The sequence below is a fragment of the Pavona decussata genome, unplaced genomic scaffold (genome assembly GCF_977016875.1).
Source record: "Pavona decussata unplaced genomic scaffold, jaPavDecu1.1 SCAFFOLD_236, whole genome shotgun sequence".
Lineage (NCBI taxonomy): Eukaryota > Metazoa > Cnidaria > Anthozoa > Scleractinia > Agariciidae > Pavona > Pavona decussata.
The window spans coordinates 405,917-424,337 of NW_028145641.1; the positions used below are offsets into that span (position 1 = coordinate 405,917).

The window sequence follows — 18,421 nt, forward strand, 5'->3', positions numbered from 1 at the left end:
GAATGCAAACAAAAGAATGTTAGCTATTTTTGTGTAGGATCTATGACTATTGTCATAAAATTAATTGTTCTTCGTATATTTCTAAATATGGTACTAGTTGGAAGACTTTGTAGGAACATCAAAATTAATATCTTGATAATTAATTTGGTGATAATTTTGATATTTTTCCTTATTCTCAATTGACCTGAATGGATTGCATCTGAGGAACACTGGCAATAAGCACTCGAGAAATAAGGCTGGTTGACATTAATACCAGATAACCCTCCATATCATTGATATCACTTATTCTTGGTTGAAAAACATCACTTATCAGTTGTTTTGATACCATACATTACACTAGTCTCATGGCCACTTTTCAAAAAAGGTCATTGCTTGTGGTCATATAACGAAACTGGTCTCCAGGGTCCTCATGCATACATGAAATTCAAAATGTTGGGCGGTGAAGACCCTGGCACGTGCTGCAAGAATACTTCTATGCCATTTTGAATTTCACGAGGGCCCTGAAGATGAGGTTGACCACACATCATGCCCATGCTTTCACTTTTCAATTATCCCGAGTAAAAACAATTGATTACGATGTCAATCAATTTCTCTCCCTTTCCTCGTGCTTTGTCACCTCTGTTGCGGTAGTTGCTGATTGTACTAATAATTTCCTATTTCTTGCTACATTGTACCTGTTACTGTTTTCAGAGATAGAAAAAAAGGCAATGAGGCAGATTCCTTGTATACTTTCTAATGGACATGCAAACACAATTTTGCAAAAGCAATCAAGGAGGAGCAAATTTAACCTTCTCTTGTCGTGTTGTTCAAATAATTTAAATTCTAATTAGTACTTTTTATTGATGAGGGGTTTGTGGTTATTAGCTTTTATGAAACCAAGTAATCCCTCTTCAGTGTTTGATGGAGGTTGCTTAATCACGGTGGGCATTAACAAGTCATCTACTTACAATCTGCTTGTTTTTAATTAATTTATCCTCTAGTTCCAGTGAGTTTCACTTCCACGCCAACCAACAAGACCGCTAATGAAACGGAGACCGTCACCTTCTTCTGTAGTGCCTCTGGTAATCCCATGCCCAACATAACATGGCTTCGAGATGGAAACATACTGGGCACAGGGGACACCTTGAGCTTTGTGGTCAATAGGAACCAGGCTGGAGAGTATGTGTGCTCTGCAGATAATGGCTTAAATTTGACTGTTAATGCCACTGCTTATCTCGATGTGCAAAGTACGTACAGCCTTTTCTACTGTAAATTAACCTTGTTCAGACTGGGGTGTGTTCGCTATAAATCACTTGATCAGTGGAGGTTGGGTGGTGTTGTTTGATTCCAATTTTATGCCCCCTTCTTCTCTCCACTAAAGGCCGCCCTCTCTTTTGAGGCAACTTGCACTGTTTACAATGTCTTCATGGTTGGTCGAGAGTGCAAAAGACTGAACAACAACAATGCTCCCCACGCTTAAAACATTTATGCAGCTGTAGGTTATAATCAGGGTCCAGTGAGAATAGAACTTTTGAAAGGTGCAGGTTTAAATTACTGTCTTTTGTAACCCCTGCTCTCCCTCTCCACTGATTCCTGTACTATAATACATATACCCAACAAGTAGACGTGCTGCATGCATTATTGAAGGTCGATCAGTCGGGGCTGAGGAATTAAAATCAACACTTGGTTGGCCCAACCTACAAGCGCGCAGAAATTATCTCAAATGCCTTTTAGTCCATAAATGTCTTCACGGAATAGCGCCTTCGTACTTACTTTCAGAGTTTAGGCACGCGCATCTTTACCATGACTATAACACCAGAAGCCGTGATTTGTTGCGCCCTCCCTTCGCAAAAACTGCTAAGTATCAGGGGAGCTTCAGAATAAACGGTGCTCGAACTTATAACACCATCCCGAGAACCATTAGACAGGTAGAGGCGTTCAGTAAATTTAAAACCAAACTAAAGTGCCATCTTAAGCAGTAACGCCCGCGGTACATGCTGCATTTATAACTTAATTATTTGTCTAGTTTTTTATTTGCTTTTTTTTTTGTTTCAATGTTTTGTGTTTTGTCTTGTGCTGTGTCAGGGCTCCATTTAAACTAGCTCTGCTAAATTGGATGCCCCTGGATAAATATTGAATTAAATAAAAATAAAAAATAAAAATAAGTATGAACAACCCCTAAGTTGCAGAATTTAGAGAGCCTTTGTTCCTGAAGATGGAACCGTCCATGCTAAGGGAAAATGACAAGCAAATAAACCAAATGGTATGGTATTTGAATGGGAAAAAATTAGGGGTTAAAGATACACTGTATCATACTTTATTGAACAGGGGAAATGTCGCTTTTATCCATTCAAGAGACTTGTTTACCCATGTGGGATTGAGACAAGGAGATTTGTTTTGTATTAATTTTGGGAGATTTCTGGATAATCCAGGAGAGTTGGTAGATACAAAACTCTGTTTTCACTCACCTTGTCATGTCTACATTGGCATTGTTTGATTTAGGCCCCTAAATCTCAGTAAGAATATTATCATCATCATCATTATCATTCTCCAGCTGCAACTGAGATAGAATTCACCTCACTGCACCAGGAATCTTTGTTGCTCATTAAATTGATTTGTCAGGACCTCAATTTTCCATTAAGTGTGATGTCTTTTGCAAATAGCATCCATTTACATGTACATGTAGTTAGTGGGCCTTGTTCCTCTGTTCGGACAATTGGTAGTATTTCATATTCAATTCAAAATTCCACCCTAAGTATAAAATGAGTTTTTACTAAATATTCATAATTAGTAATATGCAAAATTATATTTCATGTTTCAGCCAAGCCGGAGAATACAAAACTCTCAGTGGACACCTCAAATACCAGTGCGGTTCTATTGGGTAGTACCATTGTCTTCAACTGCTCCATGTGGTCACACCCACCAGCACATAACTTCTTGTTCTACCGCAATCATTTGTACCTTGGCAGCAATGCCAGTGGGTTTTACTACCTGCAGATAAGTGAAAGTGGCATTTATTCCTGTTCTCCTGTCAACAATGCTGGTGTTGGGGAAAGTGCAACTGTCAACTTAACGGTTGTTGGTAAGTACACCAGAGTAAGAAGTCTCTGGGACCCAACGGCTTGAATTAGTCATAACAAAGGAAAGTCAAAATGGGTGGTTTTCTCTCACCTTGACTATCTGTCATGGACAGGTTTTTTTTTTACGGGCCACATTAGCAACAGGGCACAAGTACAGGTCACTGTAGTTGTACATAACCAAGAGGGTTAGCATGCCCTTAAGGCCTCAATTAGCTCTTTATTAAGGAGTTAGGGCTAGGAGACTCTGTTTAGCTCGTTTAAGTAGTGACCTGTATACTGTAGCAGTCTGTTAATGACTTGTAAAAATGCCTTTAAGAGGGCAAGAAGTGAAGTGAAGTAAAAGAAACCTGCCAGCTCTCTGTGGACGGTTTTTGGTCGGACCAATTTCTTGCAGATGTACTGTACATGTTATATAATAGCTTAAGGAAATTATGGAGTGTTCTTACTAGTACTTTATAGTGCAATAGGAGGATCCTTGGAACTAAGATTTGGTTACACTCAGGATCCTGTGGTGAGTTGCATAAAATTTAACGTCGGGCGTAACTGCTAACGCCAGGCCCCAGTTGTTCAAAGGCTGGATAACTTTATCCGCTGGATAAGGCACTCTTCAGCGTCTAAAATATATTTCACATTAAACGTTGTCCAAGGTTTTCGTACACTCCCAAACTTAACTGTGGTTAGAGTGTGCATATTCGCTTGTTTAAGAGGAAATACTGAAATCTTTGCACAGATTGAAACTGTCGGATAGTGACTTATCCACTGGATAAAGTTATCCGGCCTTTGGACAACTGGGGCCAGATCTTCAGCTCAGTCACATTCAGTATATTAATGTCTGATGGTAGCATTTACGCTCGCCGTTAAGTTTTATGCAAGTTGTCCTTGGTGTCTTGTATATACATGTACATTTCTACCATTGAATACCTCAAAGCAGGCACTATAATATCAGTGCAGAAGACACCATTAGGTTGGCTGGTCCCAGCTGACTTTCCCTTGTTTGTCAATGCACAACGTACTACAATACTTTTTTCAAGGTAGCTGACACCTGCCAGGTGGACAGTTACAGTGTAAAGCTGGTCCTGCATGTAGTTAACGAGGAGTTTCTTCCTTTAGTTTTCTTAGACTACTTGACCTGTAGATTACTTGGCTCTTACAAATATCAAAAACCATTTTGGGTCTATAAGACCTGACCAATAGGATCACAAGTCAGATTAATTTATACTTACAGTACACATTTAATGTCTACTGGAGTTTACCACTTTTTTTATACCTACTTGTACTAATAAGGAAGACTGTTTGAATTTCTGAAAAGATCACTTTGAACATCTGTGCAAAAAGTACAAGTGCAACCGACAGCTATCAGTTTATCCAGTACAACTGTATTGAATTTGTTTATTGCCTCTGTATTCTTTGAAGTGTCTTTCTTGCACTCAATCATACAGCAGCTTGTACTGGCCAGTAAATGCCTTGAACACCAATGCTTTACACAAGTTTCTACAGAAAGGTCTTAGAAACTGGGTGTTTTGTTAAGGTTTTACACATGCATTAATTTGTACTCATGTGTGACAGACTGACTATTCATCTCTGCATGTTTTAGATCCACCACAAGCTTCAATTTCACCAGCATCAGCAAATGTTATTGAGGGTGACAATGCTACTCTGACGTGCAATGTATCTGGCATACCCTCTCCTTCCATTATGTGGAGTGTTGTTGGTACCCCTGGCATTTTGTCACGGAATGCAGTTCTCACTGTTGTAAACGTCACCCGACCTGGTACACCTACAGAAGAACTTCGTTACCAGTGTACTGCATTTAATGGGATTGGAAATGCTGCCACTGCTAACACAACCATCATTGTTCATTGTAAGCTATAAATTAGCCTTTTTAATACAATTTTTAATACATTTTTTTAATACAGTCATAATGTAATAATATCTCAAGGCGAGAGATAAGCTTGGGATTAGGTGCCGTATGGTGGAGGGGAGGGGGGTACACAGTGGGCAGAATTGAAACAGGTGCTCGTGGGTAACCATGGCAACCCAGTCTGGGAGGGGGGCACTGTTACACTGAGAGGCTCAAAGGAAGACCTGTTATTATTTATATACGTAAATGTACATACATGTACAGTGTACCTATGTTAAAAGTACTTAGCTCCAGGTCCCCACCCCCAGATCTGCCACTGAATAGTGCTAAATGACTCTTCTGGTTCTGTTTTCAGATCCCTCTAAAATCGACCAAGCTCCATCTAACAAGACCGTCATCGAAAACAACAATGTAATGCTACATTGTAATGCAACAGGCAACCCAGCATCAAACATCACATGGACAAAAGATGGAAACCCAACAGTGTTGCATCAGGGGGATTTGTTCACTATTGCCAACATCTCACGTCAGCAGCGTGGGGGGTACAAGTGCACAGCATGGAATGGAGTGAGACAGGCAGCAGATGCCAGTTTCAGTATCAACGTGCTATGTAAGCAAGTTTTATCCGTGAAGTGTCGATGTACAGGTCTAGATTCTCAGGTCCAGACTTGGCTAGAATGGGTCACAGCAGTCCTGTTTGCATGAATGTAAAATTTTGGTGGTAGAGTGGTTAGCAATAATGTATTCTACAAGCCAATAGAGAAAACCGTCTGCCAGAAAGCAAGGGTTTTTTTTTAATGCCACCCACTTTTACCACCTTTGTGAATTTCATTAAACCAGTCATTTGGAGAGAAAGATCAATTTACATGTACATGTACAGTAGTTCAAAACTTATAGATTTTTTGGTGTTGACAAAAACTTGTGGAATCTCTGTGATTTAAGGCAGTGGCTGAGAAGTTTAGGGAATACTCCAGGGTTTAAATGGTGCTGAAATGTACCTATTCAAATGCACTTTTGCAAAAATTATTTGCAATCATAATGTTACCCTGACAATCCTTTCATTGCCTATTTTAATTTGCAGCAATTTGTGATAGCAAAAATATCAAGATGAGTTTGTTTCCTTGTTAATTAACATGCTGTGTGATCGAGCTGAACAATTAATCAATCAAAGTATGTACATTATACTTGCCACTCATTTCCTACTCTACTTTTTCAGATGAGCCTGCAATTTCTGTCCAGCAGTGTCCTAGTCCTATAACTGAGGGAGATAGTGTCACTTTGTTCTGTAATGCTACTGGTAACCCAGCACCAAACATTACCTGGATTCAGCAGCAAAGTGGTGCCATACTCAGCAGCAGTGAAGAGCTTGTGCTTGCAGCCATTAATCGCAGCCAAGCAGGCAGTTATCGGTGCTATGCTTCCAATGGCATTGGGAACAATTCCACGAGAACATGCAGACTAAATGTATTTTGTAAGTGAAATAATTAACAGTTATTCCATGAGCATGCACTGGATATGAGATGATAGATAGCACACCAAGTTGGCTATAATCATCTCATGTCCAGATCTTGCTGATTTCAATTTGCAAGAACAACGGGAGGACGACTTAATGGTTGCTACTGTGTACATGTATTTCTCGGGTATGGTATAATGGCTCATACCATGGCCATGGCCGCTAAGCCAATCAAATCCCTGGAGTTACATTATACAATGATCCAGTTTTCAATAATTGAAGTTATTTGTGACATTATTTTCCTGACCAAAAAATTGAGTTTTGCAAGTCGTGAGTTTGTACCCAACAAGACAATTGCACCAAGTTTGCTATGAGTCAAGTACATGTCACGAGATTGAACAGAAAATTGTGCTACAGTATTCATAATGAATCCTTTATGAGAAAGTATTAAAAACAGTTTTTTGTGTGGAAAAGTACTGTATGGTTAATTCCCACAATTTTTTTGGTGCTTTGTTGACAACTTCATATTACAGGCTGTGATTCCAAGTCTGACATTCTTAAACCAGTACTTGGCCGTGCTGTTGTGAAGCTTTGAAGAAGTCGGCTCCTCCTGCTGTCCTTTACTTTTTTCAACTCTGAGAAGCTCATTGTTATCTTACTGTAGTTTCCGGGCCCAATGGCCCCTTGTTGGCCACAAATGACAGACAAAACTAGTCTAACATGTTATTTAGACTAATGCGAAATAGGCTATTAACCCTTTAACCCCTAATATCAAAGAACAAATTCTCCCATCTTGTCCCCATACTTTTCTTATAAAAGTTCTGGGGAAAAGGTATTAAAATCTCAAGAAAATTCGTGCACCTTGAGTGATCATATCCTCAATTCTCATCACCTCAGGGATTGAATAAGCATTGATATGACAAGGAGAATTTTGATGCTGATCACTGTTAGGGTAAATCCTGTTACTAAATGAATGAAGGCATCCCTGTACTTGTTTATGAACAAAAGTGAAGGAGTTACATGTATAAATTTCTTTTGCAGACCGACCAACTGGGACGAGCATCACATTGACTCCATCAAATACCACAGTGCTGCGAGGCTCCACAGTGTCCCTTAACTGTACTACAGATGCCAACCCTGATGCCCATGTGTATCGGTTTTACTTTAATGACACTCTCATCGGTAACAGCAGCTCAGGCGTGTTCAATGCCACTGTCGATGCAGATGGAGTGTACAGTTGTGTTCCTATCAACACGGTTGGCACTGGACACAATGCTACTGTCAGCATCACTGCTGTTGGTAAGTCAAGTGACACTGCAGTGACCTAAGCTGCAATAATGATGACAACGAGAATATTGAAAAACAATACTTTTATGTTTTAATTAGCAAAACACTGGCTCTACACGTGCATTAAACACTGTGGTACATTTATTTGCCATCCTTTGCAAAACAATGTGAAATGGCCAATTCAACTGAGGTTTTAAGGAGAACGTGAAATTGTGAACACACCAGAGTGAATTGTCCTTTCTGTTTCTGAACTTGAAAGCCACCCCTACAAACTCAGCTCGTGGATAATTCGGCCACATTACACAAATTTAAGGGGTTGATAATTCACTCTCTTTAAACAGCCATGGGCCAGATCTTAGTGAAGCATTGTCTTACTGTAAGACATGTGTCAATATGTATTGTTCATTTACAAAAAATGCCTTGGATTCATGTTGACCAGATATGTCTCCAGAGGGATACAGCTGTACAATCATTTTCGCCTTTCATTAAGGATGGTGCCATTTTTTTTTCTCTTCTTCAACAACCAGCTTTTCTACGTTTGCAATTAAGTAAAAGTAAATTTTCTCTTGTTCTCTCTTAAGATGCACCCTCAGTGGACGTGTATCCCACATCGTCCATTGTTGTGGAAGGAAACAACATCACGCTGTCCTGCAATGCCTCTGGTAAACCTGAACCTGCCATATCATGGACGAAAGTTGGTGGATCTGGTCAAGTGTTGTCACAAAACTCATCGCTCACTCTTACCAATGTGCGCAGACCAGGGAACCCTCATAACATGGTGCAGTATCAGTGTATGGCAAGTAATGGGGTGGAGACTCCTGCTAAGGCTGTGGCAAACATCACTGTTCACTGTAAGTACCACCACTTTGGGGAGTTTCTATGCATCCAGAAACAAATATTATTATTCTAACCCTTCATGAATAAGATGCTAGTCCATCACAGAGTACCCTTAAAAGAGCGACTAGGAAGGTTACCACTCTCCTCTGTGACGTTAGCCCACCACAGGGTACCCATTGACCTGGAAGTACTGATTAGCAGCAATGCAACATGTTCTTGTCACAGAAGACCCGTTATAATGTGACTCGAAGTTTCACCAATCCCCGCTGGATAAGATGCCAGTCCATCACAAGATCCCCGGTTTGAAATGCAGATGGTTCAGGTTGTGAATGAATATCCCATTTTAAGGGGGTGGTTTGTCTGTAATGGATCATGTACAGGGAGGAGGACAGGAGGACACATTCTGAAATGGTGTGCACCATTTTGAAGCAGTTGTTAAGGACGATTTGCACGGTATGACTTTGTCGCGTGCGACAAGCTTATGACAGGCCTACGACACGAATTGTTTCGTGTTAATCAAACCTACAACTCATTTACGACACCCAAAAATCTCTCGTAGAATTTTAAAACATGTTTTAAAATCATACCACAATCGTAGGTACATGTATAGGCAATGTTGAGTGATGAGAGTTGTGTGCGATGTTTTGCATGACGCGAGCAGCTCATCCTCCGGAAATCGCATGCAACAGTCGTAAGCAAGAGTTGTACCGTCTAAATCGGTCTTAAGCCAAATACCCAAAGTACCGCATTTCATTGACAAAATTCCACTCTTGCATGTCAGTTGTGACAAAAAAAAAGATTTATTGTTATTATCTGGAACAAAGGAAAATGTACGGTGGCCATGAAATGTCATGGTAATTTCAATTTCACCATGGCAATTCCAGTTCCATTATCACAATTTCACTTTTATCACGGCAATTTCAATTTAACTGCGGCAATAGACCATTTTCCGAGTTGCTTTGAACCTCATTATGAAAACGAGGCTTAATGCAAAGTTTTTGTTATGAAAATTCATATGCAAACAAAACTAATTTTCATATGAATAGTTTTGCACTTAACCTCGCTTTCATAGTGAGGTTCACAGCAACTTGGAAATGGCCTATTTAAACTTCCTTTATGGCAATTTCAGTTTCATCACGGCAATCTGATTTCTTCATGGCAAATTCAATCTCATCACGGAAATTCAACTTTCGCTCATGGCAATTTCAGCGGAATCGCAAATACTGCGCGCCACCTAAACTTGAATTTTTGTTTATCGCAAATATGAGAATGTAATGGGTGTACGTGTTTATAAAGCTGTTCATTGTTGTTTCTCAGTTTCAAGAGCTACGTCTTCTTGCAGTTGTTAATTAGCCTCCTTGTTTTGTGTTCTCAACAGGTACTGCGCTCTTAAAGCTGACATCTGCCTCCCTTGTTTTGTGGCTTAGCATCCAGCGGATAGTTAATTAAAGCTAAAACATTCTGAACAGTCAGCAACTGTCTTGCCAGTCTCGAGCATACAAAATGGCTATTCCAATGGGTCTGAATGATGACAAAACCTCCATTCAGTAAATTTAAGAATTTCCCATCATCGTCAAGATCAAAAGGTCAACACTATTCAGCAGATTGATCTCATCACAATTTTGATCAAAAGGGAGAAGTCTCTCAGAAACATTCTCGAGAGAACACTATCCTGAGGTCTGAGGTACATTAATCGGCCCGACCAGCGGAAGTCCGTCGTGTTAGGCATTTTAACTTCTTAAATATATCTATCTCAATTTCTTCAAGGTTGGCTTCTACGAAATTTCCCGCCAGATGACAATGGGCCTCTAGAATCAGAGTGGCTGTTTCCAGTTCTTTAATAGAAAGGCTGAACAAAATTGCCGTGATGAAATTAAACTGATTTGTCATGCGCAAAGTTGAAAATGCCGTGATAAAATAAAATTGAATTTACCGTGAGCTGTTAAAGTTGAAATTAATGGGATGAATTTGAATTTACCGTGAGCGAAGTTAAAATTGCCACGGCTATCGAATGGCTGTGATGAAAATGAAATTGCCGTGGTGAAATTGATATTGCCTGAACAGAGTTTACATTGCCATGGTGAAATTTGAATTGCCTTGACGAAATTGAAATTGTCTTGACACTTTTTTCGTGGCCACTGTAAAAATGAAAAGGAAGCTTGTTTGTAAAATCTCAAACCAAACGTATATTGAAACCATAATGCATTATCTTATAAGGCTATTACAAGTTATTGCTTTTTTATGCTGTTTTGCAGATCCAGCAGAGATTCAATCAGCTCCATCAGATCAACAGATTGTTGAGGGCAATGGCGTTGTCCTCTTCTGTAACGCCACCGGTAATCCTCAGCCAAACATTACATGGACTAAACAAGGAAACAAAACTGTACTCTCCACGTCTGTGAATCTAAATCTTGTCAATTTGACAAGAGAAGATTATGGAGCAGTGTACAAATGTAAAGTGCAAAATAGTCTTGGGTCAGCAGAGGCTAATGCCACAATAACTGTCTGGTGTAAGTATTGATAAGATCTTACTACTGAAAATAGTTGCACAATCAGTTAGTTACACAAATAGTTACACAATCAGTCTTTCGGTGACAATAAAACAACTTAAGGATTATATTACTTCATCCTCTTGGATGGGATGTTAGTGTAGTGCACAGAACTTTACTGTCTATCGGCATCTTTTTGGCCAGTGCCCGTCCCATATAAATCTGGGTGAAGTGGCAATTGCCCAGATGAGCTTACTGTCTAAGGAAACAATATGACATGATTTAGAGACTCGCATTCATCTTCGTATCAATTACACCACTAATTGAGCGTCCAACCTGCTAACAACCTAATAATTTTTACTGCATGTGCTATTTAAGTGCTGTACACTTGTGTTTTGCATTTGTATTGTTTTGAAATTTCCTACTCATATCTGCTTAACTTTGACTCTTAAATGCACGTGCAGTTGGTGCGAATGTCCAAGAAAAGGGTATCAAGACTTTGCATGTCACTATATAATTTCTCAGTTTTGAAAATGAAAAGGGAGATCTTAGTAAGCTGACAAGTAAGGAGTTGTGTTTATTCTCTTTGGCCTTCCACCCATTGCTCTCTTCACAAGGATTTTGCCTAATAATTTGCTAAATTTAGATGGGCAATGACCCAAGTTTTCTTCTTTGCCAGTGTAACAGTGCTGCTCATGCAAGATTGACTTGTGCCTCTTATTTTGAAAATAGATGTTGTAGAGGTTTACGTCTTGTTTTTCTTCCAGACGAACCGACCTTGACAATCCATCAGTGTCCTACTCCAGTTACTGAGGGTGACAATGCCACTCTATATTGTAATGCTACTGGTAACCCAGCCCCAAGTTTGGCATGGATCAGAGCAAGTACAAGGAAAGTAGTATCAAACAACGAAAGGCTTGTCATTGCAGCTATTAAACGGAGTGAATCAGGCAGTTATGAGTGCCTTGCTTGGAATGGCATTGGAAATAATGACACCAAGTCATGCAGCATTGACGTACACTGTAAGCAAACATTTCGGTTTTTAATCATCTTTGAAAGGAAGAATTCCATAATATTATTAATCGTTAACAGATACAAAAAAAATTCTGAGCTGTTATTGGTAGCCATGGTTGGCAACTACAGTGAGGACAGCCGGCTGAAAAGAATTTGAAAATGACAAAAAGAAAATAAGAATGGAAGACCTTCTTAACCCTTGCACTCCAATGATCTGAATGTTAATTCTCCTGACTGACTGCCATACATTTCTTTTAGAGTTAGTTTACAGAATTTGGTATTACATCATTGAACAATATCACCTAGTGATGCGAATTTCTCTATTCTCATCACCTGTCTGGTTGACAAGGTATTGATAATGCAAGGAGAAACAACATATTGATGACTCCTGGGAGTGAAAGGGTTAACTGTTTATGACTGGCTACTTTCCTTGTACAATCGGCTTCTCCAAATTAAGCTTAATGACAGGTCTACATTGAATTATTTGACATTGCTTTGCAGATGCTCCTGAGGTTGTCTATGCCCCATCATCTCAACAAGTTGTTGAGGGCAATGGCGTTGTCCTCTTCTGCAATGCCACTGGTAATCCTCAGCCAAACATTACATGGACTAAACAAGGAAACAAAACTGTACTCTCCACGTCTGTGAATCTAAATCTTGTCAATTTGACAAGAGAAGATAATGGAGCAGTGTACAAATGTAAAGTGCAAAATAGTCTTGGGTCAGCAGAGGCTAATGCCACAATAACTGTCTGGTGTAAGTATTGATAAGATCGTACTACTGAAAATACATGTAGTTGCAAAGTTACACAATCAGTCTTTTGGTAACAATAAAGCAACATTAGGATTATATTACTTCATCCTCTCGGATGGGATGTTAGTGTAGTGCACAAAACTTTACTGTCTATTGGCCAGTGCCCGTCCCGTATTCTCCTGGGTAAAGTGGCACTTGCCCAGATAAGCTTCCTGTCTAAGGAAACAATATGACAGGATTTAGAGACCCGTATTCATCTTCGGATCAATTACACGACTAATTGAACGTCCAACCTGCTAACAACCTAATAATTTTTACAGTGCTATTTAAGTGTTGTATACTTGTTTTTTGCACTTGTATTGTTTTGAAATTTCCTACTCATATCTGTTTAACTTTGACTCTTAAATGCACGTGCAGTTGATGCGAATGTCCAAGAAAAGGGTAACAAGACTGCATGTCACTATATAATTTATTTTAAGCCGATCTGCGAGGTGCCGGTATTGGACATTAAAAGGGAGATCTTGGTAAGATGACAAGAAAGGAGTTGCGTTTATTCTCTTTGGTTTTCCACCCATTGCCCTCTACATAAGGTTTTTGCCTAATTACATAATTAAGATGGGCGATGACCCAAGTTTTCTTCTTTGCCAGTGTAACAGTGCTGCTCATGCGAGATTGACTTGTGCCTCTTGTTTTGAAGATGGATGATGTGGAGGTTTACGTTTTGTTTCTCTTCCAGACGAACCGACCTCGACAATCCATCAGTGTCCTACTCCAGTTACTGAGGGTGACAATGCCACTCTATATTGTAATGCTACTGGTAACCCAGCCCCAAGTTTGGCATGGATCAGAGCAAGTACAAGGAAAGTAGTATCAAACAAAGAGAGGCTTGTCATTGCAGCTATTAAACGGAGTGAATCGGGCAGTTATGAGTGCCTTGCTTGGAATGGCATTGGAAATAATGACACCAAGTCATGCAGCATTGATGTACACTGTAAGCAAACATTTTTGTTTTTAGTCATCGTGCAGGATTGGCTTCATCAAAGAATAATCATCTTTGAAAGGAAGAATTCCATGATATTATTAATTGTTAACAGATACAAAAAAATTCTGGGCTGTCATTGGTAGCCATGGTTGGCAACTACGGTGAGGACAGCCAGCTGAAAAGATTTCGAAAATGACAAAAAGACAATAAGAATGGAAGACGTTCTTAACCCTTGCGCTCCAATGATCTGAATGTTAATTCTCCTGACTGACTGCCATACATTTCTTTTAAAGTTAGTTCACAGAATATTGTATTACATCAGTGTACAATATCACCTAGTTGACGAATTTCTTTATTCTCATCACCTGTCTGGTTGACAATGTATTGATAATGCAGAGGGAAACAACATATTGATCACTCCTGGGAGTGGAAGGGTTAACTGTTTATGACTGGCTACTTTCCTTGTATAATCGGCTTCTCCAAATTAAGCTTAATGACAGGTCTACATTGAATTATTTGACATTGCTTTGCAGATGCTCCTGAGGTTGTCTATGCCCCATCATCTCAACAAGTTATAGAAGGCAATGGAGCTTTCCTTTTTTGCAATTTCACTGGCAATCCACAGCCAAACATCACGTGGACGAGGCAAGGAAACAGCACTGTACTCTCCACATCTCAGACCCTAAATATTACCGGTCTGATGAGACAAGATAATGGAGCAGTGTACATATGTAAAGCAGAAAATAATCTTGGGTTAGCAAATGCTTCTGCCATGATAACTGTGTTCTGTGAGTACTCATGTTATTCATTGTACACCGTCTAATCATAGTAAATTGAGGGACTGGTTAGGAAACCTCACCATGAAAACAATTGTGCTGCAATTTATGTTGGAAGGGCCGCACCCCTACACAATCCTTTGTTTTAACGTTGACACCACAGTTGAATATCTTAACAAAAACGTTTCTATTGGTCAGTTGCTCCAACACATTCCAAATTCTATTGTTGTCTGTGCAGGATCAGGGCCAAAAAGGCAAACAAAAACATATAAAAAAGAAGCTTGTCAGGTTTCATAACCATTGCCTTTAATTAACTATGGTCTAATCTATGGGGTTTTTGGTACTGGTAGTTCACTTTTATTAATAAATTTTGACACTTTTTCCAATATAATTACATGACCAATTGCCATTTTCTATAACCTTTCAAATAAAGGCATGACGGCTTGGAAATGTCGGATTTTCTCGCTTATTTTCATTGTTAATTCTTTTTTAATCACAGAGACAATGATTTTTCACTATTTGTTCCACTTCCAGACTACATTTTGAGGCAGCCCCAGTGGGCCTTCTCAAAATGTCACTTTTATTACTTTATTTCTACTTTGTTCCCCTCTCAGTTCCCATACAGTTTCCCCTTTTATCTCTGATGATCTCCACTCACCAATCCCGACACAGCATGAAAATATTCATGGCTTTCTCTAAGTTACACCAATCATACACAGTCCCGCATCCTGCTTGACATACAAAAGAAATTCTAGCGCAGGTCACTACACTGTACCTCCAGTTAGCCGGGTAGTTATGAGTAATGAGTAATGACACTACCAAATGCCAACATATAATGCACAAGGCTGTAGCTAAATCAGATAGTTATGTACATCAGTTATCAGGCGTATGTCTTCCTTGCAGATTTGCCAACTGCGACGATTCAACAGTGTTCTTCTCCAGTTACGGAGGGTGATAACGCAACTCTGTATTGCAATGCTACTGGCAATCCTGCCCCGAACATCACATGGATCAGAGAAAGTACAGGCAGCGCTCTTTCTCAAAATGAGATGCTTGTCATTGGAGCTATTAAAAGAAGTGAATCTGGCAATTACGTGTGCAGTGCTTCAAATGCCTTTGGGACCCACAATGCATCCTGTGCAGTTGATTTACATTGTGAGTACTACATTTTTACACAATGCTTTAAGGTTGGAGTCACTTTTGATGCATGTATCATCGTCAAAAAGGTGTTTGTTGCAAGATACATCACAACAAATTTTTGAGTGTGGAGACCGGAAAGACCAGGCTAATACTTACACTTATTCCTTGATATCAAACGTCTGTTGTGCTAAGCAGTATGGTGAATTATTGTTATTCATAGACCATACATTGCCAGTGTTTCGTTGAAGGGCGGACTTGTAGACGAAAACAGAAATCAATCATACTATATCATTTTACGTTTTCAATCCACTTATACTATATAAACTACCTTTTGGATTTCGAGGGTTCTGCACTGCAGTCTTGGTCTCAATAATGCTACTAATAGCACAACAATGTTTTTGTTTTTTACCAGCTAGTCCTAATGTTTTTGCTTACAACCACTGCCTATCAACTTCAACTCCCTTCACCGATTGATTTTCGATTAGTTGCAGCATGGGAACCCGTGCCCTTGGGATTCCATACCTGGCTCACCAGGCCTGTCCACATCTGGTATACTACCAAAACTGAAGAATTGTTTTATTATTGCAGACCTACCAACTGGAACAAGCATGATATTGACTCCTTCAAACACCACAGTGCTGCGAGGCTCCACTGTGTCATTAAACTGCTCCACAGATGCTAATCCAGATGTCCATGTGTATCAGTTCTACTTTAATGACGCTTACATTGGCAACAGCAGCTCAGGCGTGTTTAATGTCACTGTTGACAAAGATGGAGTTTACACCTGTGTTCCTATCAATACTGTAGGCACCAGCCACAATGCTTCTGTCAGTTTTACAACTGTTGGTGAGTTAGCAAAATACATTTAGTACACATGTGTTAATTACTTTAGAGAAGTGCCTTATTGATCTGCCAGTACAATGAATTGCCTTTGCAGCTGTATGCTTTGCAGCACAGTTTCCGCCCTCGAGTTCGACTTGATTCACGAGACTCTTTAATATTTGCAAGTGTACGTACCATCAAATGTGTGATTGTGGAAATCATATGACAGCAGATACCAGACACTGTATTTCAAACCATGTTTCCCTTCCTTCAGTAGCGCAGTTGATACCATAAAATCTTCAATTGTTGGACTTCCTTTTATTTTGTTCCATAGGAAATATCTAAAACTAGAAATCTGTGGACGATTCTTTCCATTTTTGCCTGCATGATTTTTGCATGACAGCGGTCGTTTGTTTGTGATCAAATGGTTTTTAGCGGAGCTCTCGCGCGCGCCGCAGGCGTGCGCAGCGGAGCCCCATAGCTAAGAGAATTTGGTAACCCGTGAATGCGAGAAATTTTGGTTTGGATATGACGTCATTTCTGTCCATCCGACCGTCCGACCGTCCGTACGCAATCCCACAATGCTAATGTGCCCGTGTTTGTTTGGCGGGAAGTTGCATGGCGAGATAGTTTGGCAAGATGCGTTTACAACAGAAATGCTAAAGAACAAAAAAACACAAAGACAATTTATACGTATTTGTTGGATATGTTGACAAACGTGGAAAGAAGAGAAGGAGAGAGAAAAAGAAAACAAAAAAGCGGAGACGATCAAGCAAAGTTAAACGTGGAAGAGAGTGACGGATAGCAAGTTAGAGCAGGCCGACCGGAAAAGAACAGTAAGCTTAAGTTTAAAGAAGCCTCACATTTGCCTATATCACCCGTTCGTGATCAGTTATGGTAACTTTTAGAACTCTAAAATAGCTTTACATAGACACTTTAATCGCTTTCGATACCAGCAACATTCGAGAAGTTAATTTTGAAAAATTTGTTTCGTGGCCGTGTGTTTTTTCGTTCGCAACGCACGGCCCTTAAGCTTATAAATGTGTTTGTAAACAAACACAAGTTTCAAAGCTCTGAAATAATTCTACCAAACACCAAAGAGTACGTTTTGGTATTCTCCTTTTCTTAAACTTAGAGACTAGAATTATTACTGATTAAGAGCAGAATTGACACAGTTTTTAATATCCAATAATTTTTCGCCGGGAGCTTACTTGCTCTCGCAAAAAATACCATGTTTACGTGATTACGACGGCCGTTTCAACAGATCATTTGTAAACCAAAAAGGTTTCTTCCTGGAAAAAAATCGATAACTTTCCTTTATGTTACGTGTTTCAAGCTTTACACAGATATTTTAATCGTTTATTAAATCCTCGATACCATCGATATTCGTGCAGAAATTAATTTTTGAACATTTTGTTTCGTGGCCGTGTTTTTTTCATTCGCACCTTTCGGCATTCATGTGTTTGTAAACACAGATAAGTTTAAAAGCTCTGAAATAATTCTATCAAACACCAAAGACTATTTTCCCGTATTCTCCATTTGTTAATGTTTATTTAGAGACTAGAATTATTACTATAGGACCAGAATTGACACAGTTTTGGATTTCCAAACATTTTACTCCAGGAGCTAATTTGCTCTCGCAGAAAATGTCATCATGTTTACGTGATTCTGACGGCTGTTTACAGATCATTTGTAAACGAAAATGCTTTCTTCCAGGCAACAATCGATAATTTTGTTTATGTTATGTGTAAAAGCTTTACGCAGATGCCTTTATCGTGTATTAAATTCTCGATACCATCGATATTCGTTTAGAAATTAATTTTTGTACAATATTGTTTCGTGGCCGTGTTTTTTTCATTCACACCACACGGCTCTGATGCGTTTGTAAACAGACACAAGTTTAAAAGCTCTGAAATAATTCTACCATACACCAAAGACTATTTTCCTG

The 18,421-nt window shown here is 39.4% G+C and overlaps 1 protein-coding gene across 1 annotated transcript in view; it reads left to right on the forward strand.

The window, feature by feature from the left end:
• Positions 1-18,421, forward strand: part of LOC146457897 (hemicentin-1-like) — a 75,627-nt gene that overhangs the window by 1,517 nt on the left and 55,689 nt on the right. Inside the window, exons 2-15 of the mRNA XM_085091404.1 lie at positions 981-1,226; positions 2,801-3,061; positions 4,654-4,920; positions 5,276-5,530; positions 6,137-6,391; positions 7,415-7,672; positions 8,242-8,511; positions 10,753-11,007; positions 11,754-12,008; positions 12,502-12,756; positions 13,490-13,744; positions 14,269-14,523; positions 15,415-15,666; positions 16,240-16,497. Coding sequence (XP_084947530.1) covers positions 1,070-1,226; positions 2,801-3,061; positions 4,654-4,920; positions 5,276-5,530; positions 6,137-6,391; positions 7,415-7,672; positions 8,242-8,511; positions 10,753-11,007; positions 11,754-12,008; positions 12,502-12,756; positions 13,490-13,744; positions 14,269-14,523; positions 15,415-15,666; positions 16,240-16,497 — 3,508 coding nt within the window. The 5' untranslated portion in view covers positions 981-1,069. The remainder of the gene's footprint in view (positions 1-980; positions 1,227-2,800; positions 3,062-4,653; positions 4,921-5,275; positions 5,531-6,136; positions 6,392-7,414; positions 7,673-8,241; positions 8,512-10,752; positions 11,008-11,753; positions 12,009-12,501; positions 12,757-13,489; positions 13,745-14,268; positions 14,524-15,414; positions 15,667-16,239; positions 16,498-18,421) is intronic.